Below are 27,122 nucleotides of genomic sequence, written 5' to 3' on the forward strand. Positions count from 1 at the left end.
GCCGTTGTTCATAGTGGATTGACATAGCTCATGGCACAGAAGTAAAAAGGGGGGGATTGTTCCTGACTTCTCGCGTCTCACGGAAGTCAAGTGGAATTTTGGGGAGCACAAGAAAAAAATACTGGGCTGTCGGAGGCAAGCCAGGAGGTCATACTTATTTTCCTTTATTTGGAGTCCACCAGACAAATGCAAACTGTTTGCCAAGCAGACCTGGGGAAAAACCTCTTGGGGAGAGTAAAAGCTCTTCTGGGATGTCGAGCTATGAAATAACACAATATTAATGGTGAATAGTTCTTTAACAGCTGCCTAATTTCGCTCTGTGCAAGGAGAGCTGGCAGATAAACCCACTGCGGCACAGGCTGCTGGGAGGGGAAGGTGTGAGAGGAGCGGGCGGGCAGCCCCTCACCCCGGCGGCAGGCGGGCAGGCAGCCCCCGGGCCTGCGGCCTGCTCTCCTCAGGAGGCGGGGGAGGCAGCTCCCGCCCGGCTCCCTGCCACGGCTGTCCCGGGCACCTCCTGCGGCGGTAGGGGAAGTGTCTGTCTGTCTGTCACGACAGCACAAGCAGCCGAGGGGAGCTCGGTGACACCCCCCCCTCCCCCCCCCCCGCCGAGGCACCGTCCCCGGTCTCGGCATCGGTGAAAGGCGAAAAGAAAAAATAAATCTGGTTATTGGGCTCGATTTTCGGGCCGCTTTCCTGTCCCCCCGAGAGCGGGGCGGCCTATGGGGACGGGGAAGGCCGCGGGGAGCGGGGCCGCCGCCGCCGCCATGGCAACGGAGGCGGGGCGGGGGGGAGTAGAGGCGGGCGGTGGAGGAGGGGGTGTCGCCGCGCTGATTGGGCGGTGGCGGGCGCTGACGGTTTCCGGCGTGCGCGCGCGGCGGGCGGCAGGGCGGGCGGGAGCGCGGGTGGGGGGGCCCGGCGGCGGCGGCGGCGGAGGTTGGGGCGGCGGCAGCGGCCGGGACTGTGTCGGTGCGGGGCGGCGGCGCGCAGGGATGGACACGCTGGGCAGGAAGGTGGTGGTGTGCGACAACGGCACCGGGGTGAGTCGCTCCGGCCCCGGGACCCGCCCTGCCGCCGGGGCGGGGGGGTGGGGGGGGAAGGGAAGCAGGGCGACTCTCCCCCCCCGACCCGGCCCGGCTTCCTGCCGGCACGCCCGCGGGCCGCGCCCGGCCTGCTGCCGCCGCTACCGGGCCCGGCCGCCCTCCCCACCCCCTCCCCGCGCCGAGGCGCTGCCCGGGGCCGGCGAGGGCCGCGCCGCCCTCTGCCAGTCCCGGCCCGCGGGCAGCGGCCGCAGCACGGGAGGTCGGTGCGGGCCTGCGGAATGAATGGGAGGGGGGAGCTCGGCGCGGAAAAATGGCAATCCCGGCGGTTTGCCGGTTGTTCGCTTGTTTCTAAACCGGCTGAGCAAAATCTACTGTCGGGGGGTCTTCGGTGCCGTGTCTGGTGCGCGGGTATTGTGCTGTGCCCCCCCCCCCCCCCCCCCCCGGTATTTTGCTGCTTTACCGTGAATATCTTATTTCTCTGCGTGACCTGAGCAAGTCTCTCTGTAGCAACGAGCATTTAACCGAAAACACGGATTTTTATTTTTTATTTTTTTTTTAATTCTGAACGAGCGCATTATACATTGAGGAACCAGGGATGTGTTCTCTGTACGCAGGATTATTAGTTTTAGGGAAATGTTTGGGTTTTTTTTTTTTTTTTTCAGCTATTCGTCAAAATGGAGCGTCATCCTTTCGTTAATACCTTCCTGATCCACAACGTGCTCAAAATTGTCATTTTTTTAATCAAGAGAGCCCCAAAGGTTTTCTCCTCATCCTTTCACCTTTTCTGCCCTCCGTGAGCCTGCAGGCATCCACTAGAAATCCATCTTTTTGTCAGTGGTACGCAGGCTTTGAGGCGCCTCGGCAGGAAGTGAAAAAGATACCATTTTAAAGCTAACAGATAAGATGCTATAGGTGGATATTTCCCCTTGGCAATTTTGTTTAGAAATCTAGGGTTTCTCCCAGTAAAGAAATATTACGTGGAGAGTTAACACAGCTGACAGCATGTAAAGATCTCTTGAGTGGCAAAAAAATAAAAGGAAGTGACTTTTTTAAAATATATAAACACTTAGAATAAAGAAGAATTTTTTTTAAAGCCTGAGAGGGAATAGTTGGGACAAAGGATGTTGTTGTTAGAGATTCAGCATCCTGAATTAGGGGGTTTTCCAGTTACCATCTGAAATGATTAGAACGGTTCAGGAAGAACAACATCATATTTGATAGTTCTGGGGTTTGACAGTTCTGATGTCCTGTCGTTGTTCCTCCTATACAAAAATTATCTTTAATAGGGCTGGCATCCGGAGCCTTTGGGCACTTTTTACACTACCATTTAGAAAAAGGAAAGAAAAAAAAGATGTTTACCATTTTCTTCTTACAAAGGGATGTGGAAGGGTTTTTTTTGGGGATTGGGTTTTTTTTTTTTTTTTCATTGTTTAATACTCTTATTGTCGGGCCCATATCCAAAAAAAATTTTAGAGCTTCATCCTTTAGTGTGGTCCTTTACATAGCAATAAACCATTGAGTTGTAAAATGTTTAGTATATCGGTAGTGACAGCAATGTTGTGCTTTGGCTGGTCTCAGTAAGGTGCAAGGCATGGGGTAGAAACCATTATTTTTACCCGATTTCCCAAGCTGGGTTTGCAGCACAGATTTTGTACAGTGTTACGTATCTGTGTGTGCTTTTAAATCGAGACGTCTTGGAATGATATGTTTGGGTTTTTTTCTGTGAGTTGTACCAGCAGGGTATAAATAACTATAACAGTGGAAGGTGCCTTTATAGTGCTGTTGCGGGGCTGAGAGGAGGGGCCTGTGTCGCTTTGGGTTGTGTTTGGCCTCTAAGCAGAACAACGTGCGTATGGAAAGTACTCTGGCCACACAGTTTGTTGTGTGGGAGAACAAAGTATCAAGAAATAATTGTTAAATCAGTAAACTCAAAATATTTAGGTTGAATTGGAATAATTAAACTAGGATTGGGCTAATTAAACTGGAAGAAAACTCCATTCAGTAAATCTTTGGAGCCTCATCTGCGTGTTGAGATTATCAAGTAGTCCTATATTGTCAAACCAGTATTTTTATTATAATATTTTTTCTGTATGACAAAGAAGAGATGCTTTATGTCAGGGTGATTTCTGATACACTGTGACATGTCATACTTAAAACCATGATTGAAATTCTGGCACCTCTTGCCAGGTGCCAGAAACATTGCATAAAAACGGGGAATATTTTTAGAAAAATCAGATGTGATTTCAACTTTAGACTTGTCTTTGAAATTTACTGTTCTTGTTATGCTGCCGTAGGACTTCTACTGTATCTGGCTGCAACCAATCTTTGAGGAAGAGGTGACTAGAAGGAAGTACTTGCAACACGTAGTGTAGCAGAGAGGCAGGCAGTGGCATCTTAAAGGTCTAAAGCATTAGAGACGGATGTTCTTATTGGTGTAGGACAAATGGTAAGTTACTTAGTGGCCTGTAAAATTGCTCTAATTGTGTTTAGGGTTTTTGTTTGAGAGTTGCATCAATGGAAGAATCAAGCACAGAGACCTGATAAGAATATTAGTATTCATTTTAAAACTTGTCACATGACCTGTTTGTGAGCTTCCTCATTCTTTTCGTTTGAAAGAATACTTATACATACAAGTTCTTACTGTTTGATGACTCAGTAGGAAGTGAAAGAGTCGGTATAAACCACAGTGAAATGGAGAAGAAACTATATATGGTAAAACTTCTTACATACGTGGTCTTGCACACAGGCAAGCTAAGTAGCTATTCTTAAAACATTCTGAATGTATAGCAAATGCATGCAAAAATGAAGGATGATGAACTCCTGGTTTCCTTACAGAGATGCGTAAATTCATTGAGCGTTGGTGTTACTGTTTGAGACATGATGTATACTGAGCATTGTACTGAATTTGTATGATAATTGTTCCAAAGGGTGTGCACAATAAGAGATGGAAGAGAAACAAGCACACTGTACTTAAATTTTACTGGAGAGTTTCAAATTGAGAATGGCAGGAACAGTGAGTATTTAATGTCTGGCACTAGAAAAGAGAAGCTGATTATATTCCAAACTACTGCAGTTCATAACGTTTAATTGAAGATGAGGGACGGGAGGGAGAAGTATCTTATGTTTCTTGTACCCCTTCAGAAGTCTAAAACTGTTCAAGATCTATTATATGGATACGTTTGTGTTTCTTAGGTGCATTTACCTGTTGGTAGTTTTACCAAGTCTGGTTCTTCAGCCATAATTTCCAGTGTTACGTTATCACGAACCTACCAAACCAGCTGAATATTCAATATGATGTCAGGGAGAATACTATAGTGGGGATGCTCTCATTGATGGGGAAGGTGACGTACAAGGCTGACTTGTTCTCATCTTCACCAAATTTTCATGTAGGCTGTGGGGGTAAATTTCAAATTTGAAGGGGAAGAGACAGAGTTAAAATTTTGCCCCATCTATCTACTGTTGAGTTTACCAAACTTTGCAAAAACGTCGTTTGTAAGGCGCTCTGTTCCAGCCTAAAAGAGGTAGGGAACAGACTGTGAATGTCTAAGCTTAATCTTACTCATTGTAGTTCACATAAATTAAATCTGGTTTTGATTGTGTTTTAGGCTGGTTGGAGAAATGACAATCTGCTTTTAAAATCTAGGATTTATTAATTGCCAACATTGTTAACTACCCGGGAAGGTGTGTCAAGGCTTTAACATGCAAAGGGGCTGGAAGTTTCTATTACAGTTCAAATAGTAAGAATTTAGAATGGTGTTTTTGTAGGTTGGCATTTTCTAGGTCAGCATAGTTGTATGTGATTTTGAGAGGTATTTTTAAGGTTGGCCAAGAGGCTCTTACTGATTTGTGCAGTAGTCGTTTTGGTCGCATATCTCAGCGGTTGCTATGTAAACCTCAGGGTTTATTTGCCCAGTCGGCAGGATTTAAAAGTGTGGGTAGTGGAGCTTCTTGAGGGGTGCTCCAGTAGCTTGAGTTCTAAAGATTCATTTAGATGTTACTGGTCCTGTTACTTCTGTTGACCAATGCAGTTGGTGATGACTGGTGGGGAAGTTGCTTCATGCTGGGGGAAAGAAAAGGAGGAAAAGCTGTAAGCAAATATATGGGTGTGAAGGTGCATGGGCTACCTGGAGGTGCTTATGGTTGTACTCAGAACAATTTATGAAACACTAAGCTGGATGATGGGATTGTATGGGCTGTTTTATAGAACTTCCTTCTGGCTTGACCAGATCCTGCACAATGAAATTGATAACAAGCATACCTAAATATCGTAGTGGAAAAACTTTGCATGATTGCCCTGAATGGAGTAATTTGCTAAGTCTGAAAGGGAGCTTATTTATTTTTTTTAAATTTGGACACCATTATTTGGACTCAGCTCAGTCCTTCAAAATGTCTTGTATGTTTCCTTTGGTATAAAATTTCTGCTAAAGCCTTCTGGTGTATTCAGGTAGTGTGATCCAAAAATGCTTGTGGCTACTCTTTGCTCTCTCATAGCAGCACTGCATTCTTGAATACGCAGATAAGATCTGTGTAACTCCTAGGTACTTCTGGCCTTAATATAAGCAGAAGAGTTGATAAGTACTTGCCTTTTCAGAGAACATGGATTGAAGTAGAATGAGCAAAATGAGTTGTATACACAGTGACATTCCTCAGGTATTCCAAACAGCTCTGCCTTTGGAGACAGCAAGCACTGAATGGGTGAAAGAAATTAGGGGCACAAAAAGCAAAAAAATTCCCTTCCCCTCTGTATTAGCCCAACTTTAATTAAAATATCTCTTGGCTCTTTCCACAACTGGCTTTATAAATTTCCTTCCAAAACAGGTGCCCTTTTTACTGCAGTAAGGTGAATAATTTAGAGCAACAGAAGGTGACTTTTCATGTTACTGTTAGTGTAATGGCAGAATTCCCCTCAGCTGCAATTAGCTGTACTCTTTGCTGTGATAATTGTTTCAGTGGCAGTATTCAGGCCTTACTTCAGAAAACTCGGTGAACGTTTTGGAAATTCTAGCAGATGGCTTTTAATACAGCCTGAGATGGATAATTGAGCTTTGGGACAGGGTACCAAGGAGGCTGTGAGTTGTCTGTCCTTGGAGGCTTCCAACACCCAACTGGTCAAAGCCCTAGGCAACCTGGTCTGAATTTAGTATTGACTGCTTTGAGCCCAACGTTGGATGAGAGAGCTCCTGAGGTTCCCTCCAACCGGAATGATCCTGTGGTGCTGTGTTACTGCTGGTACACCTAGATGGTTGAGTAATTTTGCAGATGAAAATGCATAATGTTTAGTTTGGGACTGCAGGATGTTGTTCCGGCATGCTGATGTAGCGCAGTACGCTAAGTATGCATCAAAAATGAGAAACCTGCTGTATATGAACTGCAGGCAGAACATCAGAGTATGATATATGAACATCAGAGTAGGATAGCTGAAGAGCATAATTTGCTGATCCCCATGAGCTAAAATTGTAACTTCTTGCTGGCACGTTTAAAGTTCTTGTTTTACAACTGAGCTTCCTCTAGTGACTGTATCTTTTTAAAATTATTTTATGCTCAGTTAATCCTCACTGTTTTCTTAGTGAATATACTGTCTTGGGACCCAGTGATGAAAAGCTTCCTTTTGCACATATTTGGGTAACAAAGAGTGTCCTGTTTGGTGTGAACTACCATCAGATGAGGTTTTGGTTGTGCTGTTGGTTTTAGAAGTGCTTACTGCAAACTCATGGTTTTATCCTTAAAAGAAACCCTGAAAACTATGAAACTCTGAGAAATCCATCTGAATTGCACAGACTATCTGCTAGTTCACTGTTAAACACTCTTTATAACAGCGTAACACCTGAATTCACAACGTTTTGCCTTTTTTTTCTGGTGTGTAATTTGGTATGCTACTGTGTGCTCTAATTGGAGAGGCGATTTAATTTGTCTCATTGGGTATTCATTGTAACGTGATCCATTACAAAATGATGGGTTTCCAGTTGCTAGAGAACTTTGTTATAGAGTGGCAGGAAATCCAAATTCAAACACTGGACTCTTTTTACACCTCTCAATGTACTTAGTTGTATTAAAATACTGTTTCTCAAAAATCTGACAGTCTGATTCAGAAAACATTCTGGAAAATACTTTAATTCAGTTTTACAGATCTACGCATCATCTGAAATGTGTAAAATTGATTTGAAAGTATAAATCCAATCAGTTTCCAGTGGGACACATGCTCTTAATTTGGGCTTTTAATTTTTTACCCCAAACCAGGTTTCTATTGGTAAACAAAAGTAATGCATATTCTAATAAAATTATTTATTCCTTTTCAGTTTGTGAAATGTGGCTATGCAGGCTCAAATTTTCCGGAGCACATTTTTCCAGCTTTGGTTGGAAGACCCATTATAAGATCAACTGCTAAAGTGGGAAACATTGAAATCAAGGTAAATTTTTCTCATTATTATTCCTTTCTGTCAGATAATATTTAGGGCAGCTTTTGACTTATGTAATGTTTGGTAATGCTTTTTCCTTAATTCCCCGTTATGCTGTTTCAGTATCTCTTGATTCATTTCTGTATTGGGTTTTAGCCTGTCAAAAACAAAAATTAAGAGGGTAATCTAAAGCACTGGAGGCCTTCAGATAGTACAACTGAGGAGGCAGCAGGTAGGGCTCAGGTGGTTCTGGGCAAAAAGGGGCTTCAAATGCCAGTATGTAAATGATGTCAAGATTAGAAGGCAGAAATCAGGTAGAAATGGTTGATGTTTGTCACCAAGCTGTACTGTGGGATTCTAAGGCAATGCTGAAGAACTGCTGGAGCTTCCAGGTCTTTCTATACTGTTTGCTTTCTACTCACAGTTGATCATCTGTGATCTTGTATGAGATGTTTAACCTTGGTTGTATTTGCATTTCATTGTTTCTATTGTTTTTGTTTTCTTTTCTTTTTGCTGTTGATAGATGTAGGTACTCCACACCAGTTAGAGACGGAGAAGCTATGTTCAGGCTACTTTGTCTTGGGATTTTATTCCAAGCTTGGAATGGGGACACACACCACTGTTGGAGAATCTTTTTGTGAAGTCTGGGGAGTTATCATTTCTCACTTTATTTTGTAATTACAGAGTAACGCTTCAAATGTTAGCAGTTGCTTCTGCAATACAGGCTTCAGTAAATGTCTTGGCCCTGCTGTGGTCACATCCTCCCTTCTTGCTTCTAGCCACACATTCTCACCTTGTGCTGGTCATACTGCTTGTGCAGTCATGTGGTGAGCCACTTTAGTGAGCTGATCCAGCTGAAAAAGAGTGATTTCTTTGTCAGGTAAAATTTTGACTGCCTTACTAGACAATTGTCCAAGCTCCAGTTTGAGAGCAGGAGCAGGAACTTGAGGGGGAAGCGGGAGGGGGCACAGAACTGTAGAAGCCCTCACTTAGGCCAGTGAAGGTCAAGTAGAACCATACAGATACAGGCTTTCAATTTTGCTTTCCTTGTTGCTTCTGAGCAGCAGCTTAGTAAAAGGAAAAAAAAACCCCAAATCTGCCCAGTTCTTGTTCCTTATTTTCAGAACCATATGGGCAACAAGGAGAACTTCAGTTATCTGATTTCTGCTGCTGCCTGTAAAAAGTTAGTAGTATCAGCAGAAGGTCATACTAGGAAGTCAAGAGGATGAGACATCGGACCTTTCCAAAATGCACTGCTTTTTTTTCTTTTTTTTAAATATTGCAATACCGCTTACCTTGTGTCAGCTGGGACAATTTGTTTGAAAGGATGGAGATCTTTCCCTTTCATTGCAAATAGGAGTTTTTGTAAGGAGAGGGAGAACATCTTCCTTTCTCTTGCAAGACTTGGGGAGAGGTGTTTCTTCAGAGATCTACTTGAACTTAGTGTGACAGTTTCTTCAAGGAGGTCCTGGTAAAGTTTTATGAAAGTTATGCAGTGATTTACAAGTCTTAAGTCCAAGAAAAATTCTCTTGCATGAAATTTCATTGTTGAAGTCATGTTTTCTTTCCAGCTGATCTGATACAGCCTGTCCTGCCAGTTTTGGTATCCCCTGATTATCTGATAACTTAGTTTAGTATCATTACAGATGACGGTGTTGAATTGGAAAGATAGGAGGTAGAAGTGGGTAATTGCTACAAGATCAGCATGAAAGAACCAGTAAACTATAATTTTGCATGCATTGCACATCATCTGCTTGAGCATGGATCACATGGGCATATTTTAGGGAGTATAAACTGTGTCTAGATTCTTCCTAGAAGTTTTATAGCATCTGCCTATAATAGCTTGTCACTCTTTCTTACGGGAACTGTATCAAGAGAAGAAATCCCTGCCACAGATACTTCAGGTATCCCAGTAGGATAATACAGTAGGAAGACTTGTTAAGTTTGAGTGCTGTTTTTCTTTGTGAGATTCTTGCAGATTTCCTAAAAAAAAAAAAAATAAAAAAATAATTAAAAAAATTAGCAGATGGGTTTTATGCCAAAATTTAATTCTAGCCATTCACTGCAAGTTCTTATGGGGTAAGTTTAAAACTGAGTAAAGGAAGCTGGTAAGAAGATTATCAGTTTAACTTTTCAAAAGTATTCAGAAAAGCTGTCATTCCTGTGAAATTCAGAAACTCTGTGAAAGGAGTCTGGAAGCTGATCAAAACTGGTTATCATCCATCTGTTGAGTTACCGATTTCAAGTTGCTTTGTCCATGTTTTCCTTCTGGATTCTCATTTCAGTCAGCAGCAGGGATATAGCTTTTTCTCTACTCAGAGTCCCCAGTTCAGGACATAAACACAAAAATTCAGTTGTCACTGGGATTATTTCACTTAAAATTGCACCCTTAAAACTCTAAAACCAGAAGCATAGATGCTGCTCTTACTTTTTACTTGACTTACTAATCTTCGAAGCAGGTTAGGAAGGCAGGACTGATAAGTAGCTTTGACTAGTTAAAACAATTAGGATTTTAGGGCAGATCTGACCCAGTGACCTGCTGAGCCATAGTCCATGTCCTACAGTTCTGCTCAGTTTCTGCCAAGACAGCCTGGAGAAGGTCATTCTCTGGAATTGAAGTGAGGAAGAGGGCCACGCTCTGACCAGCCTCTCTGGTACTGCCTGTCCAAAGGCAGCTGCCAGAAACTCTACGCGCTTTTCCTCTGACACAACTTGCAGAATAAGTAGATTTGCCTTAATGGCACTGATAGTTATCCTATGGCTTTTAACAGTTTAGGTGACTCAAATTTAATCAAAGGAGGAAAAGTCTCAATAATCATGAAAATGGCTTTAGTATAATTTTGGACAATGTTTGTACGCGTACACTTCAAACTTCTCATAGTGCTTCCCAGCTGCTTTAATTATCTTGTCTTCCTACCTCCATAGCTTGCTATAGGGAAAGAGCTTTGAGACCCTGCTCTTACTACTGCACTTCATTATTGCTTATTTCTGTTCTGAGAGTAGATGCCGTAATTTAAGTAAATATCTCTTATTTGATTCTTTTTGGGTATTTGTTCCATGATACATGAACAGATTAGCCTGCTTATAGTTGAATACTTTTATGTTATAGTTTTCAGTTCTTGGGTATTTAAAGTGGAATATTTAAAACAAAATTTAAATTTAGCATTAGTCAGAGCTTGTTATGGTGAAATGCCTTGTGCAGAGTCTTGTCTAGTTCATATAAGCGGCTTGCCCAGGGTAAAACTCCAGTGTTAAACAGAATTTTGTGCATAAATATTCTGTTAATGAGAAGGAGGCAGATATACTGATCTTGTTTGCAATGTAAGATGCATAAACATGACATGCCAGTGACATACAGCAATAGCTTCCTTTAAAGAGACATTTTAATCTGAGATCCTGAGAATGTTAGCTTGGCCCTAACTAAACTAACTCAGATCATTTCCTGCTGTACATGCATCTCTTTTCAGCCTATTTCTACTGTGTACTTAAAATAATTTGAGAATTTCATTTAGGCCTTTTCTGACTTTCTTGCTTCTACCTTCTTTCTTCACCTTTCTTGACCCGTTGAAGTAGAATAACAAAAAGATGGTAAGTGAGGTGCCCCTGTGCTGCTTGTCTACCATTTTTGCTTGATGGGACCTAGTAGCTGTTATGTTATTTTTTGATGCTATTAATTGTTTTGTCTTGTCCTACATTTTACATTTGAATACATACTTATTTTGGACGTTGTTCATTGCTTTGGTTTACTAGCAACTAATTCATGAGAGTATTTTATGTATTGCTTCCAACTGCTACATAACCTGTAGTTTTGCAAGATGGAGGATTAACTCTTAAAGATCAACATGAGCTCAGCATCTTTAACAGTAGAAATTGCTATATTTAACATTACAAACGAAGAGCTTGAAAAAACTTTCGGATTTCAGTTAGACAAATATTACTGAGTACCAAAGTGGTGGAAACATTGGATATCATGATACTGGTTCCTCTCTGCAAATTCAGTTGTGCTGTCCTTGTTCCTCTCCACCTACCGAGTGTGCATGTTTGTTAGCGTGCTCTTGAGAACAATTGTTCTGCCCTTTAACTTTGTTTTAAAAGGATGTGAACGTTTTGTGCAACTTTCATTGCGCATTTGAATAGCGTCTTTTCCTGGGCTGTCCTGTTTGGTAGCATAGAGCCTCAAAGAACAATGCACAAAAAAGGCTTCTGATTCTTCTAACTGGTGGATTTTCTGTCATCATCTTAAATTCTCAGGAGTAACATGGCTGCATGGTGGAGTTTTCATAGTACAGTTTCACTAGAGTACATTTGATTTCAAATGTTAGAGTCTTGACTTTTGTCTTCTGTACAGTAGAGAACTGAAGTGTGAGAGAACTACTGTGCAAGGGAAAACAAATAAAACACCTTGTCAGTGAGAGGGGGTGCAAGAGGAATGGTTTAATTTAAAATATTTTCAATTAACTTCCTTTTTATATAGTCGACAGTAACTGTTTAGGTTACTTCTAAAAAGGCATTATAAACCAGACGCTGGATTTTTCGTTGTGCATCTTTTTTTCCCTAGCATTGAATAGCAGGTTGAGTAACTCTCACTTCAAAGTTTTCTGTGCCACAGCGACTGCAAACTGTGGTGGCATATTTTTGTATGAAGCAGCTGGGTTTTTTTGCAATTAAATTAATATAATATTAGTATGGAAACAGTGCTATTGGTACCTAGAAATATGTTCTTATAGGCTAAATATGAGCAAGTCAGTTAAGGCTTCTTTAGAAGAGTATGGGATATAATAGGGAGCAAAGATAAGATGTTACTGTGCATACTTCCTCTGGGAAATACGTGGGAAAGGAGAAGATACGATGCTACTAATTTGAATGTGCAATGTTTGCATAACTAACTTTATTAAACAGATTGCTTAATCAGTGCGAAACGACTATACAAACTATGCGTTAGTTGGTTGTATTTGTGTAAGAATGCATTACTGGGGTTTTTGGCTTGGGACTTTTGGCATGGAACAGACAAGGGTATATTTTATATTTAGATGTGTCTCTTCACACCCTACTGACATAGGCAATATGTAAACCATTGTTTCTTTTAATGTCTAGTGTGGAACTTCTAATCTCTTATTTGCTTTTGCTACTGTTCGGTATGCTTATTCACCACTCATTATTCCTTTTTTGGTATTGTGCACAGAAATTTGCAACATGCATGGAAAAATATTCTGCCAATCCCACCTACTACCCTTATGTGCTATTTTGCATCTCAACCCTCAAATTAATATTTGATAAAAAAATTGTGGAGGTGTCAGCGGAGAAACAGCTGTACTTATAAAAGTCTTTGTAGTATCTAGCTGTAACAGGGTTTATTGGTTTGTTTAAGGTTAATTGGAAAAAGGAATTAATAAAGCTTATTTTGGAAAAGGTTTGGGATGGGTAACAGCCAAATTTAAATACTATGTGAAATATATTCTACTTCTCTCCTGAGTACCTGAAAATGATTCTAAAATGTGGACATTGTTTAAGAACACAGTTGGACACAGGCTGGAGCAGTTCACTGTCATTCTTGAGGATTTGGGTGTTTAGAAAACTTTGCAAGCACTGACATGTTTCTATATTTAAAATTTTACAGGATCTCATGGTTGGTGATGAAGCAAGTGAATTACGCTCAATGCTGGAAGTGAATTACCCAATGGAGAATGGCATAGTTCGGAACTGGGATGATATGAAGCATCTCTGGGATTACACGTTTGGACCAGAAAAACTTAATATTGACACAAAAAATTGTAAAATACTACTCACAGAACCTCCCATGAATCCAACTAAAAATAGGGAGAAGATTGTGGAGGTATGTCCGTCTAGTAGAAACTGATATATACTGTCATTGAAGCACAGCTAAGAGATTTTAACTTCTCGGAATACCTCGTAACTGAGGCAAAGCAGTTCTCCTGTTTTCTAACTAAAACTTGTCCTCAGCCATAGTCATGAAGGCTACTGTGGTTGAATTCAAACAAGCTGATCTAAAACCAGAGCTATAAGCAGGCTTCTTGTCTCGAGCCGTATCATCATTAAAACACAGAATTGGAAATGGATGTTTATCTTCCTGTATCCAAGATATATTGATTACTAGCTATTGGATTAATGTTAATTACTTTAAATGACTTGGACTTCTGTAAGCCAAGTAATGCTTCAGAGGAGTTTGAGGCTTGAGCAAGACGATGCTTACCAGATGGAGCAGTGTTGTTCGAGGTAGTTGAGACAAAGGTGCGATGACAACCAATTCACTAATCTTTGATAAATGCTAGGGATTATCAATGAAAGCCTTCTAAGAAGGAAGGCCTGGTTCTTGGATCCTTGGTCTCGGAGTGCTGCCCTGGGTGACCGAAGCTCCATCTGAACCTTGTGTTAATGTAGGTTATCAGATGTATATTGTTTAGCTCTAGTACCATGTGACAAAGACTCAATTTTGAAGAGCAGTAGTGTTTGACAAGAAGAAAAAGCTTAGTTCCCCATTTTGGTTTTTACTCAAGCATCACAGGTATTTTCAATTAATGTCAGTATTCAGTTTAACAAAAATGTAATTAAAGAAAATGTGGTGCTAGAGTAGCTGATAGGGCAGGAAAAATGGATTCTAAGTCTGAAACCTTATCTGTTTATCAGAACTTTGAATATAAAAGCTTGTGTATATATATATTTTTCCCCATATCTGTTGCTTAGTCTAATAAGAATTTACCTTTATCACTGCCTGCTGACCGTTCCTTAAAAATCCTTTTGTTGTCACAGCTACAGGAGTGCTTTCTGCAACGTGGCAGTGAATGTATTTGCGCTAATCTTTTCTTTCAGTGACTTTGGGAGCAAGTGAAGTATAGCAAAGTTGGAAAAACTTGAGTGAAAAAAAAACCCCAAAGTGTACAGTCTAAATTCAGCATTTCTTAGCAGTCCTGGACGTTAGGGACCTATTACCTAAGTATTATGTAATGCAACATTAGTAATACCATCTATTGTATATCAGTCAGCTGTGGTATGATGGACATAGCAGATTATTCTGGGTGGCCTCCATGTAGCAGGAATGGTTGAATTTCCTGTTCAGGCTTCTTTGCTTTTCAGCTGTCTACAATAGTGTTCTTGTTTCTGTTTTCCGGGTGAACACAAGAGGCTGGGTTTTAGTTATTCTGGGACTGAATAATTTTATATCATAAATTGAAAAGTCTTGTATGGCTTCTGAAGTCTGATAAAATATTTGTATTGCCCCATTTGCTTTTCTAAACAACTGTAGAAATTGTGGACTCTTAATCCTGATCCAGAGGATTAGGGAGAGCTAGAATCCATTTTTGTAAATTTAAATTTGAGTTAAACAGAAGTTCATTGTTTCTATTAATATTTTTAATGGATCACAGTGTTAGGAGGACTAGCAATACTTAGTTTTTAACTGCAACATATTTATACTCCTTTTTCTTCCATTTTTGACATGGATTCCTCCTTTTCAGGCAGGCCAGTATGAAGCAGAGGATTGAATTAAGATTTTTCCCTAAAGCTTGAAGTAAACATAATAACGTCTCTGCATTTTGTGATACAGTGCAGTAGCATTTTGAAAGAAAAGCTTAGTCATCTGGACCATATCAAGATGATAGATAATTATGTATGCTGTACTTCATTCTACTTCCAGTAATTCCCTTTCCTCACCCTTACGGTTCCATCAAACTCAGCTACATAGTAACAGCAGCAAGTGTTCACATGACAGCTGTATTGTAAAATATATATTTAAAAAGTGCTGTTTCTTTCATAGCATGTACAAGACATTGGTTGCTTCTCAGCTTAACTGAGTGTTTGCTCTCTGTTTGTTTCTAGTTATCTGCTGCATTCTCATTCTGGTAATACCCTCAGGAGCAGCCAGACTGTAATGGCGTATCATGTAGCTGTAGAGATAGTCCAGCACCGCCACTTCTCCTAATCCCAAACTAGTATTCTTTGTCTTTTTTCCCAATTTTTAGTTCTTCCTTTCTGTGCCCAATGAGAACATCACTTTGCAGGTAATCCAAAAGCTGCTGTCACGAGAAGAAGAATCTTTTCAGGAGAACATCTTGCTCAGTGTTTACTTCTTAAGATTTGTTAACATAAGTGTCCCATGTCTAGGCTTTTTTCATGTCAAATAGAACAGACCTCAATGTCTTGAAAGAAAGAATAACCACCCCCCAAAGGCCTGCATATAGGTTATAAAAGGGTTTTGCAGTGGCTTCTAGGGTTTAGTACAACATGTGAAAGCAGTAACTAATGCCATTTGAATATTTGTTTTGTTGTATGAAGACGATAATTTAGACTTTCCTTAAATTAGTTTTTCATTCGTAAGTACTCGGGTTGTTTGAAAGACTCATCCATTGGAATAATGCTGGCTTTAGACAATGACTACTCAATTGGGATCTTTTTTTGAGTTGCTGCCCTTTCAACCGTTCTTTTTCTGGCAGACACTTCTGCTTCTTGTTTCTGAAGGTATTGCGTATGTGCTAAATTGTGGCCATTGCGGAAGTTGCTAGCCAGCCTTGTAATGTTTTGCTCATTCTTAGTCCATGCACCTGACTACTGTATTAAATTTCCTTTTATATTACCCAGTTCACATTGGGGGTTTATAAAAACCCAAAGCATGATGTTCTCATGGCAGGGTGCTCTGCAGCTCACCCCCTCTGTGTTCCTTTCTGGTTGACCTCTGCTATACGCATGCTCACAGCAAAGATCCTGAGAAAGGCGGCATCAGCCTTCCCAGGGGTTTTGCGGTGTGCTCGATACAGCTATGAAATAATTGACTTTTGCAAGGATCAGGTTTTTGATATGGGCCAGCTGTTTAAAATCACACTATTCTAACAGAGGAGGTTCTTTAAATAGTTCAGAATTCTAAGATTGTCAGGCATCAGCTTTTTTTTCTTTAAAAATATTTAGGTATCTTTTACTTGAACTGTGGGAGTACTTAAGATTTAATCAGTTTCTAATCCTAGAAGTTGCAGAAGTGCTCAGGAGGCTGCAGAATAGCAAAAGCAAAACTGCTGTATGTGCTGGAATAATCTGAGTTCATCTGTTTTTATGTTCATCCGTAAAGCATTTTGAGGGGAAAACTGCTGTACAGTATGACTTGTTTACTTGGCCTTTTTTGTGTTTATAAAGAAGACGAGATCCTATAAACACTACATCCTTTAATCTTAGACTCTGTTTCTTCACTGAAATTAGTTTAGTGGTTAGGGGAACCTAGTCTACAAGACAGGCAGTTACTTTTCACGTTTCAGTAAGAGTTCTGCAAACCTGTTGTTTTCTGCATGTAGTAACAGAGTTAGCCCTACCTGTACTATTTCAATTGTAGTGGATTTTGCACTAATTCTAGAAGTTTGTCATCAGTTGTGCTTCAAAGAAGGGAAGAAGGCAGCCCAGATGCAGAGAACTGGTGACACTGGGCTTATTCTGACCCATATGTGTAGGAGTCTGGTCTTTACTTGACATAGTCTGCAGTTGTACAAAGTCTGTAGGGCTTGATATGAAGAATAAAAAAAAACCCTGAACTTCATTAGATTTAGAGCATACATCTTTAACAAACATTTCATTCCCAAGTCACACTTCAGTAATGAAGTACTTGGCTGGTCTACAAGTACTGCCTCCCGCTCACTAAGCACTTTGCAGCTTTACTAAGCCGTTTTCCAGAAATTGGTGTGTGGGTTTCTTGTAAATATTCACTTTTGCTAAATGGATGTGCAATATTTCATATGGCTCATCTTGTGTGAACAGGTACATTCATAGAACTGAATGTACTACTTACTGCCATAAAGCAAGTAGGTTTCTAATGTTTGTGTAGAATCTGTGTGAGGAAATGTCTTGGAAAGTGGTTTTGATTAACAAAAATACAGCTATCCTAGAAATATAACTTTCAAACTTTCTTTCAAACTTAAAATTTCTTTTAAGTATTTGGCCTGTTTTGGACGTTAATTCTTGCCTTCATCTTACAGGTTATGTTTGAGACATACCAGTTTTCTGGCGTGTATGTAGCCATTCAAGCTGTTCTTACTTTGTATGCTCAAGGTAGGCAAAGATAACTTAAAATCTGTTTAGTTCATAAATGTGTTGCTGAGCCAAAGTACTAATATGGTATTATTGGGTCGTGGGCTTAATTCAATGCTGTTGTAAGTAAGCTCAGCTCTGACTTATGGGCTTGCATTTTGTTTTGAGGAACTATTGATAGGTACCACTGTCAGTGTTATTCTCATGAACCAGCTGTGGAGACATGCTTGTAAATGCAAAAACCTGGTTTATCAAAACTGTCATTGTTTCAGGGTGTAGTCATTTAGATTTTCTGATAAAGGAAAAATTTATTACCATAAGTGAATTTCAAGAAAATGACTAGGTGACTTTTGCACTATTTGCAGTTAAAAAAAAAAAAAAAGTTGATTCTTTGCTGTAGATAGGCTAGGCATCATCTATTCTAGTTTGAGGAGAAAATTATGGATTCACTGAATTCGATAGACATTCTACCATTGACTGCAATCCATCTAGGATTTTAAGAAGTTACTCAAGCACATCAGTTCTAATAACATGACTCCTTACATCTGTTTACTAGTGGCTTGGTGTATTTAGCTGTCGCATAGCAGGACATAAATATCCTTGTCCATTAACGTGTCACCATACTTTCTATGTCCAAGAGCAAAAGTGATGGTGTACTGGAAGGGTGGTTCTGTTATGCAAGTAATTAAAACTAGTTGAACCAAACCCACTTTTGCAGACCTGGATATTAATTTGCTGCTATCTGTGCTATTACTCCCCCCCCCTGCTTTTTTTTCTTTGATTTGATTCCTTGTAAGTATTTAAGTGACTAACATATACAGTGTTAAATTCTGCTGTATTTGTACATGTATTTTACCGTATAGTGCTCAATTACTTTGTGAATAACAAACTGTGAAACAACTTAGAAGGTCTTCAACTTTGTTTTAGGTGATAGTATGTAGAAACACTGTGGACTGCTCTAAGATATAAAAAGCAAGTGGCACATAAATAGAACATTTGCTTTTAAAAATAAAAAAAAAGCCCTTTAAAACATCCTACTTATTTCTATTATATTAAAGATTAAAGTAGTGGCTAAAATTACATACAGAGACGTGCCTCATTTCAGTGCACCACATTTTGTTGCTGCTGTTAAAACTCTCTTAAGACTAATTGTTGCTTTTACCTGGAATTCTGTGTGCTCATGTGCCTTTTAAAGGCAAAGGGGTTTATATATCAAAACCTAGTTCTAATTAGGAAATTCTTTAGCAATTCCTCACAACAGTCTTTTGGAGTTAGGTGTAGTCCCTTGTGACTGACAATTTCCTTCCTTACTGCTTGTGTCTGATTGCAAGACTTGTTGTGTTTGCATAGCGGTTATTCCAGTTCACTAATAAATCTGAAGATCTGATCACACAACTGAACCAAGGTGTGTTCTTTGGTTCATTTGAGGCAAATAAACAATTTGTTTGCCTTTTGTTTACAAAGTTTGAGCAAATTACAGTAGCCAAACCAATGCACCTTGCCATTACATATTAAATGTTCCTTCATTATTTTAAGGTCTCCCCTTAAAATATATTTTCTTGCTTGAGGTAGCTTGTGAGAAACTATAAAACTGTTTTCTAATCAACTTTCACCATTAATTCTGCTGCTTGCTTATTTTGTTAGTGAAGTATAGAAACTTCTGTTTCTACATGCTTATGATATCTCAGTTTTGTACACCTTAGAATTTAATGGTTTTATGGTAAACTTTTTTCACCGGAGTTAATTTCTTTAGTCTATGAAAGTGGATTTGATTCAGCCTAATGCTGTTTCTGTGGGGAAAAAAATTAGATGTGTGCTGTATAGTCCAAATATTCTCTACCTTATGAAAGCATTGTTTTGTTTTTTGAATACCAGACAAAATCAACAAGTCTTAATAATTGTAGCAAGGTAAACTTGTGACCTGAATACCTCAAGGTTTCTTCATATTTGAGAAATGAATATAAGGTTGCACATATACAGCTGAATCTGAGGAGGAATTTGTGCCCCAACAAGCATTTAATGATCTTAGGTATTCTCTTTAATTAGGGTGCGATTTAAGATGTCAAAACACCAGATAAAATTGTGAACGGTAGAGTTGTAAGCATCTAGGAAAAAGTAGAGGTCATACTTTTAAAAAATGTATATGAAAGCATTTGTTACTATGAAAACCTTAAGTTTAAAATCCAGCTGAATGGAAATAACTGAATTTTTAAATTGTGATTACTTTTCCCAAAATGATGACCGGGGCAACAGAGGTTGTGTTAAGATTACAGTGAAAAATCCTATCTTAAACTCGTTACTATTCTGCTCTATTTATGAAGGTGTTAATAATACCACCACCCACCCCCCCCCCCCTTCTTTTAGGTTTGTTGACTGGTGTTGTTGTGGACTCTGGAGATGGTGTAACTCATATTTGCCCAGTTTATGAAGGTTTCTCTCTCCCTCATCTCACCAGACGGTTAGATATCGCTGGGAGGGATATCACTAGGTACCTCATTAAGGTAAGGTGGAAAGAATTTTTAAGATTGAGGCTGGTGTCTGTGGTACATTGGTTCAAGTTAAAATCCCTTGATAGCAAGAAACCAGTATACATTTTCCCTTTATTATTCATATGTCAATTACATAAAGAACTCCTGTATTCTCTGTATTGCTTCAGTCTATCCTTACTATGTTTCCTCATCTAAATCACATGTGATATTATTGATATTATTCAGAGACTTCAGATTTTCTTAGTGGCAGTCTTGTAGGAAGGGATTTTATTCCATATTTGGGAAGGAAAAACTCAAAAGTTGGATTTCTTGATACATAGAATACAATTTTGTTTTCATTTTATCAGTTCTATTCATCTGTTTTCAGAAAGACTTTTTCTCACAGTGCAGAAAATAGTGTAGTGATTCTTCCCTGATTATTAAATAAGACAGTATGTTTTATAGACTGTTTGTTTGTTTTTAAATATAAGCAACATTCTGGATTGACAAATCTTATGGTTAAACTGGAATACTGGAGTGTTCTGAAGTGGAGTCCTAAATGTAAGAATTATTTTGATTATCTTTCACTTGCCTTTGTAATGGTTATACTGAAAGTCGTAAAGACCAAGAAAATTCCCCACTTCAAGTAATGCTGCTATTCTACTTTTCTGGTAATAATGGATACGCTGTGACAGATTTGACTTAATACTAAATTTGCAGTTAAAGGGAGATGAACTTTTAAAGATAGGTGTTTGAATGTATCCATCTACTGATAAGGAGATCTGGACTGTTCCTCCATTTACTGCTAACCTAATATGTTCCCTCTAGCTCCTCTTACTGCGAGGGTATGCTTTCAACCATTCTGCTGATTTTGAGACTGTTCGCATGATCAAGGAAAAGCTGTGTTATGTGGGATACAACATTGAACAGGAGCAGAAACTGGCATTAGAGACCACAGTACTAGTTGAATCGTACACGGTGAGTGTTTTGAGACAGCTTTTCTTGTCCTAAACTTTATAGGTTTAAATTCAGGTAGCGTTTAGCTTTGATTCTTTCCAAATTTTTCTTGGCAGTAGCTCATGTCCCCAGACATAGGAGTCTGTAGAATCAGATTACTTGGTTCTGGGAAAACTTTTAAAAGCTTTTTTTAATTATTATTTTTTGTTAATTTTCCATAAGACTTTGTACTCATTTTTGTCATTGTAGATCCTTGAAATTTGAATATTATAGTACAGGAACTGGTAGAGAAAGTGGACTTACTCTGCCATGTCAGATTGTTTCAGCTTCATCCATCTAGCAGTGACACGTATGAGACTGATATCTGGTGACAAGAATGGTAAACTTGCTCTTAGTGGAAACTTCCTGTGATCATACATGGAAGAAAGAACTTGCAGGAAAGCATTACTCTTGCTGTAAGGTCATCTTTTAAATTGATATTGGGAGCTGTATTGCAAGGAAATGTTTGGTACGTCAGTATCAATGTATCTGGTCCCTGATGTCTCTAAGTAAATTGCATAACAATTGAAGAACTTTTATCTTCTTTCAGTAGTACTGAATTACTTCTTGCAGTGGTGACAATTATCAATAATTTCCTGTTTTAAAACATTAGGGAACAATGTAGGTAATTTCCTCTTGATTTGTTTAGTATCCAAGTGGCTAAAAGTAGTCTTCTAAATGGTGTTTTTTCTTCACTAGCTCCCAGATGGCAGGATTATCAAAGTCGGTGGAGAACGGTTTGAGGCACCGGAGGCTCTCTTCCAGCCTCACTTAATCAATGTAGAGGGGGTTGGTGTGGCTGAATTGCTGTTTAACACCATCCAGGCCGCTGACATTGATACCAGGTAAGAGCAGAACACTTAAAATCCTCTGTCAGGGTGCAGGGGTGATGCAAGAACTGCATTCAAACAAAATACCATCTTATGTGCGCTGCTGGGGGAGGGTGTATACTGGCAGCGGGGCTCAGTCTGAGATTTTTGGAGCTTAACGGGTTGTCTGGGCTTGACTATTTAGGTATGTGAATGCACAAGGATAAAATCTTGAAAGCACAATCTCTTTTTACTGCTGCTTTCTGAGATGCCTGGAAAAGCACGAGCAAGTCTGCCAAACTCGTGCAAAGTCTGTCTTTGTGTAGTGACCATTTTTTAGATTTGTATTTACTCCCCTGTACGTACAGGTACCAACTTGTACTGCAGGGTATACTATGCGACACTAGAAAGACTATTTTTTTGGTCAGGTCTGAATTCTACAAGCACATTGTGCTGTCTGGAGGGTCCACCATGTACCCCGGGCTGCCTTCACGACTGGAGCGGGAACTTAAACAGCTCTACCTGGAACGAGTTCTGAAGGGAGATGTGGAAAAACTCTCGGTAGGTATTGAGTCGCTGCTTTGTGTGGGGCCGAGGTTTATCCTGAATCCCCACTAGAGGGAACCAAGTAGTCAGAAATGACAGAAGCCGCGGGTGGCCCTTCATGCAACTTGCAAAATTGCTGCTTCTTGGTTCTTCACACCCCTGCCTTTCATATAGGTGGCTTGTGCGTATATACTTGCAATAAAGACACCTTCTAGTCCGTGCTAATAGAAAGTAATTCCTGAAGTCTTGGGTTAGTTTGAATGTAAAATGGGCTGATAAATGCTAGGGCACAACTTGTAATGTAGGATAAATGAAGCTAATGAGTTTTTGTGCCTTGAAGTCATCATTGAGCAAAAATGATTTTTATCTGTGGAAGTTTTGGTTCATGCTATAAGTGAAATACTCAAAAGTAAGAGGCTAGAGTTCTCACACACCTTCAAGTGGAATAAATTTCCCTTGTTCATTGGTTATTGTGATAAGCAGACAACAGCCACACACACGTTACAGAGGTAACACTGCATTGTAATGCTATCTGCTTTTCAAGGAGGAGATATTTACAGAGGAAATTCCTTTGAGTGGAGTTTCTAATGTTGAACTGAATTGAACTTCCCTGGTTCTTAATACAGTGTTCTCTAAAGATCTTTTGCAGCTATATGGAATGACTCAATTGTACAGAATGTTTTAACTCTAAGACAGTATTTCACACGTAGCTTTGTACTCATTTTTGCTCTTGAAGTTAGAGCTTTAGCATCGAAGAATTTAAGGGAATATTAATTAGTTAAGCTGGTCTAGATTGTATAAATTTAAAATCTGTTCCATCTGCCCTTCTAAAACTTGGTATAATTCTAAAATATTTTGTGATTTGATGATCTGGTAACTTCTGATAATTTTAGCAATCGAAGCTTAGGAAGTATTTCACTCTTTACGGTGTTCATGAAATGCAAAATATGGTCTTTAATTTTGTATTCTGACTCCTGGGCTTTTTGTGCATATACTGAAAGTATAATTTTGGGGAAAGTGTCAATAGCTGTCTCTAATTTCCAGTGCAAAGTAGTTATTTTACTTTGGTTGCGCAAGCTGGAAGCTCACACAGAGTGCCCTGTGCTAGCATTTCAGTTTTTTGGTTGCATTTTTCTCACTAAACAGTTTCCATTTCATTGTTCTGGTGGAAAGCACAATTTTATTTTGAAAGGCTTTGTTTCAGGAATCCTAGTAACAGTTTCTTTTCTTTTTCTTAGAAATTTAAGATCCGAATTGAAGATCCACCTCGTCGAAAGCACATGGTGTTTTTGGGTGGCGCGGTTCTAGCAGACATCATGAAAGACAAAGACAACTTCTGGATGACCCGACAAGAATACCAAGAAAAGGGAGTGCGTGTGCTGGAAAAGCTTGGTGTGACTGTTCGATAAATCCCAAAGCTTGTTCCCATCACATGTCTAAAGCTTTTTTTTCTCTCATTGCCAATCTCTGAACTCACTCAGCTACATGCTATGGAAAGGCCTGTCTGTGGCCTTTTGACCCAAAGGTCAGGTTTTGTTCTGGTTTCTTGGGGTAGCTTTTGTTAAATGTTTCTTAATGTGGCTAAATTTGACTATTAAATTTTGACCACTTCCCTGCAAACAGAGCAAGAGCAGCCTGTCTACTTCATTGTTCCTTCCCAGTAGGCAATTGGGTAATTCTGGTAGGCTTTTTCTTCTGGGTTTATTGCTGTAGTACTGCTAGCTTTTGTCTCTAGTTCACAAGGGGTTGTGTGCCTTTTTTAGCATAAGAAAACCTTTAAAGAGGAGTTTTTGCTATTGGATCATTGTGGTGGTTATCTTTGCATCTGTTTGCCTCTCTCTACATTATGATTATTTTTTTTTTCTTTCCTGCCAGTAGGAATTTTGATTAAACATTGTTAGAAACTAGTTTAACTAGCTGGAATGGCTTTAACACACTGTTTCGATGTAATGTGGTTCCATACACACTGCTGCCTGAACTGGCTTCTGAGGTGGTTTATCCTTAAAGGTGGTGGTGGGGCTTTCATACTGTATTTCTCTAAGTGGGCATGTACACAGTTGCCACAAATGGAGAAACACCTGATATTCTGGCAAATGTAAATTTGTGGCCTTAGGTGTCTTTTTCTGGAGGGAGGAGACAGGTTTGAGCTGTGTTGCTTTTCTGTTAAGGGACAGCTGGGGGTCAGTCTGACCAAAAATGCCTCTTTTTATAGCTAAATTTTGGTACCATGTTGTCTCAGCATAGGGAGCAAGAATGTTAAATTAGCTATTCTGTAATTGTTGAGAAACTTAGATATGCTGAGACAGGTGCCTCTAAACTTCTGAAGAGATTTAATACTTTCAGAAATTCTTGTGAAAACTGTAACTATAGATATGAAAACCCCCAAAACTAAGTTTTAAAAGTCTGATGTTTTAAGTGCTTGTATGTACATCAGAAGCACTTCAATTAAACTTTACAAGTATATTAACCTAGTGCCAAGTAGTTACTGCGAATGAATATTTCAATGACCAGTGTTTATTGCAGCAAGCAGATATTTATAAACAACCACTGGCAGTAGGTTATAAAGAATGACCTATATTTGTTCCAGTTAAAAATAACATTGGAATATGAGATGATGTTGGTTGGTAAATATCCACAATTCATTTTGTCCAGTCTTGATTTTTGATACTTAACGTGGGATGGGGAAGGAAGTGAAAACCAGTGATGAAAATGCTGTTTCCAGAAAGTACATTAAAGCTGAGTTGTTCTGAAAAATAGAAGTTGTCACTACTAATTATCAGCCATCTTCTCTAAGTATAGTTGCCTGTATTTTCTTCCTACTAGCAGACTGGTAACTATCTTTGCAATAAAATCTGCCTTACATAAAGCATAGCAAAAACTGCTTGCATACGAATGCCAGTTAGACTTAGTTCTACTTTGCTTTTCATGGAAATACTATATCACTTCTTACTGGTTTTCCAAGCCTACCATAACATTTAAGCATAAGGAAGTTAAGATCTGCTTTTGACTTCCAAGCCTTGGAATGTATGAGAGATGCTTTCATATACTTGCCATTTGTCTACATCTTTACATTAATAATTGACCCCAGGAACATGGAAATATTAAACTCCCTTGGATTCTTAAAATTTGCTTTCTTTCTAAATCGAGCAGACAGCTTCCTTTTGGCTGAGCGAGCCAAACAGGCAGAAACCATGTCTGCATTTCTTTAATAACAAGACAGTCACTATAGTATTGCTAGTAATGACCATTTAATTATAGGTGGGTGGGGTTTTTTGCAGCTATATTTACTCTTAACTTGAACAATATGAATTTACAGGCATGCCGGTCATGCCTCAGTGCATGCACTTAAGCAGTTACTAGATTTTTGGGGACATGAATGTAAGGGGTACTCTGAATTCCTGTAGTCTTCTGAACACTTAATACACAAGATTTAAAAATGCTGTGGGCTTGCTTTAGAGCTATGGTTTCTCATGTGACTGTCTCTGGGCTTTTCGGACAGTGTTGAGAATCATGGAAATAAACCAAAGAATGACTTTAAAACCTTTTTTGAATGACAATCTGTCATGTGATTTTACAAATCTAGACCTTGACCCTGCAACCCCTTTTCTAAACCATCTTCTCCCCTATTCATTGGCTTCGGTTAGGTATATGCATGTTTGAGTAAAGGTTTTGGAATTTGGCCCTTTCACTAGAGAACTTCACAGCACTATGAGTAATAAATGTCAGTTGATTGTGCAGAATCTTGGGTTTCCATGGAAGCCGTTTATATATTTTAAAAAAAGGCAACTAGCATTTTAAATTCCAGCTATCATGGATTCAGAAGAATGCATACGTAATCAAAATACTGAATGGGGTGTTCTAGTTGTGCTCAGTGTGATTCTCCATGTGTGTGTTTGCACACACGAGAGTGTGTATGTGTGTTCTCTCAGCTGACAGCTTCAATATTGCTATGAAAGCAATCTGGTTTTAAAGTTTTTTTTGAAGGCCAAATAACTTGAGTTGTATTTGCAATATGCTTCAGCTCCTATAAAATTAGAATAGAAGATGCCGCATCAGTTGTAAGTTTTTTTGGGAACATCCTATTTTTAATGTTAAGCTGCTTCAAACTGCCCCCTCCCCAGTGTTCTAGGATGTTAACCGGTGTAACACAAATGGCTTTTTATACAGTTCTGAATAATGTTAACACACAACACTGGTTGAGACCATGAATGGAAATAAACATCTATTTAAATTGACAGGTCTTTTCAATACAAAAATAAAATCAGATTTTTTTCAAAGTAGATTATGTTTGCTTTGTTTCCTTTGGGAAATCACAGTTCTGTCAGTTTTTCTCTAACTTAACTTCCATCACAAAACTATCATGAGCTGCTTCTGCTGAGGAAATCTGACATGACAAAATAACACATTCCCTATTGATTGCTGTCGTAGAGTGAGAAAAGCACCCCTACTCCATTCTCTAGCCAAGATTCCACTCCTTCCATCGTAGTTTCTTTAAAAAGAAAATAAAATCCTTATCCTTGGACAGGAATCTTTTCTAGTTCAAGCTCTATTCTCAGTACTGCAAAACAGGAAGAGCCTTCAACTTGTATTGACTTCAGCATCCCTGGCTAAGCTCAGAAGACACATAATGATGCTCTGTTTAGGAAGCTTCTCCTTGGCATTGCTACCTTGTGTGCTACTTCACCTGCATCCCTCATTTTAACTGGTAGAAGAACTGTATGAGGGGTTAACGTGTAGCATTTAGAAAGATGCACTGGTTTGAAGCAGCTCATGCACCTGAAATTTTGTAATTCTCAACTTGCTGTGTGGATTAGTGGCTGGCCCACTAATCATGATGCATTTATCTGG

General features: G+C 39.4%; 1 protein-coding gene across 2 annotated transcripts; it reads left to right on the forward strand.

The window, feature by feature from the left end:
* The first annotated feature begins 880 nt into the window (after positions 1-880).
* Positions 881-26,554, forward strand: ACTR2 (actin related protein 2). 2 transcript variants are annotated; one of them, XM_075496852.1, is made up of 10 exons: positions 926-1,037; positions 3,335-3,486; positions 7,337-7,447; positions 13,053-13,268; positions 17,404-17,476; positions 19,820-19,956; positions 20,752-20,901; positions 21,619-21,764; positions 22,157-22,289; positions 23,513-26,554. In XM_075496852.1, exons 2-10 carry the CDS (start codon positions 3,484-3,486, stop codon positions 23,681-23,683), a joined length of 1,140 nt encoding a protein of 379 aa, XP_075352967.1. In that variant the 5' UTR covers positions 926-1,037; positions 3,335-3,483; the 3' UTR covers positions 23,684-26,554. The 2 variants fall into 2 exon arrangements, with proteins under 2 accessions (XP_075352966.1, XP_075352967.1); XM_075496851.1 differs by lacking the exon at positions 3,335-3,486 and having other exon boundaries at positions 881-1,037.
* The last annotated feature ends 568 nt before the right edge of the window (positions 26,555-27,122 follow it).

This window comes from Mycteria americana, chromosome 3 (assembly GCF_035582795.1).
Source record: "Mycteria americana isolate JAX WOST 10 ecotype Jacksonville Zoo and Gardens chromosome 3, USCA_MyAme_1.0, whole genome shotgun sequence".
Classification (NCBI taxonomy): Eukaryota; Metazoa; Chordata; class Aves; order Ciconiiformes; family Ciconiidae; genus Mycteria; species Mycteria americana.

Coding starts and splice junctions, on each gene's coding strand:
- ACTR2 (XM_075496851.1), top strand. CDS start 990: ATGGACACGCTGGGCAGGAAGGTGGTGGTGTGCGACAACGGCACCGGG. Junction 13,269..17,403: donor ATAGGGAGAAGATTGTGGAG/GTATGTCCGTCT, acceptor TTCATCTTACAG/GTTATGTTTGAGACATACCA. Junction 20,902..21,618: donor TACTAGTTGAATCGTACACG/GTGAGTGTTTTG, acceptor TTTCTTCACTAG/CTCCCAGATGGCAGGATTAT.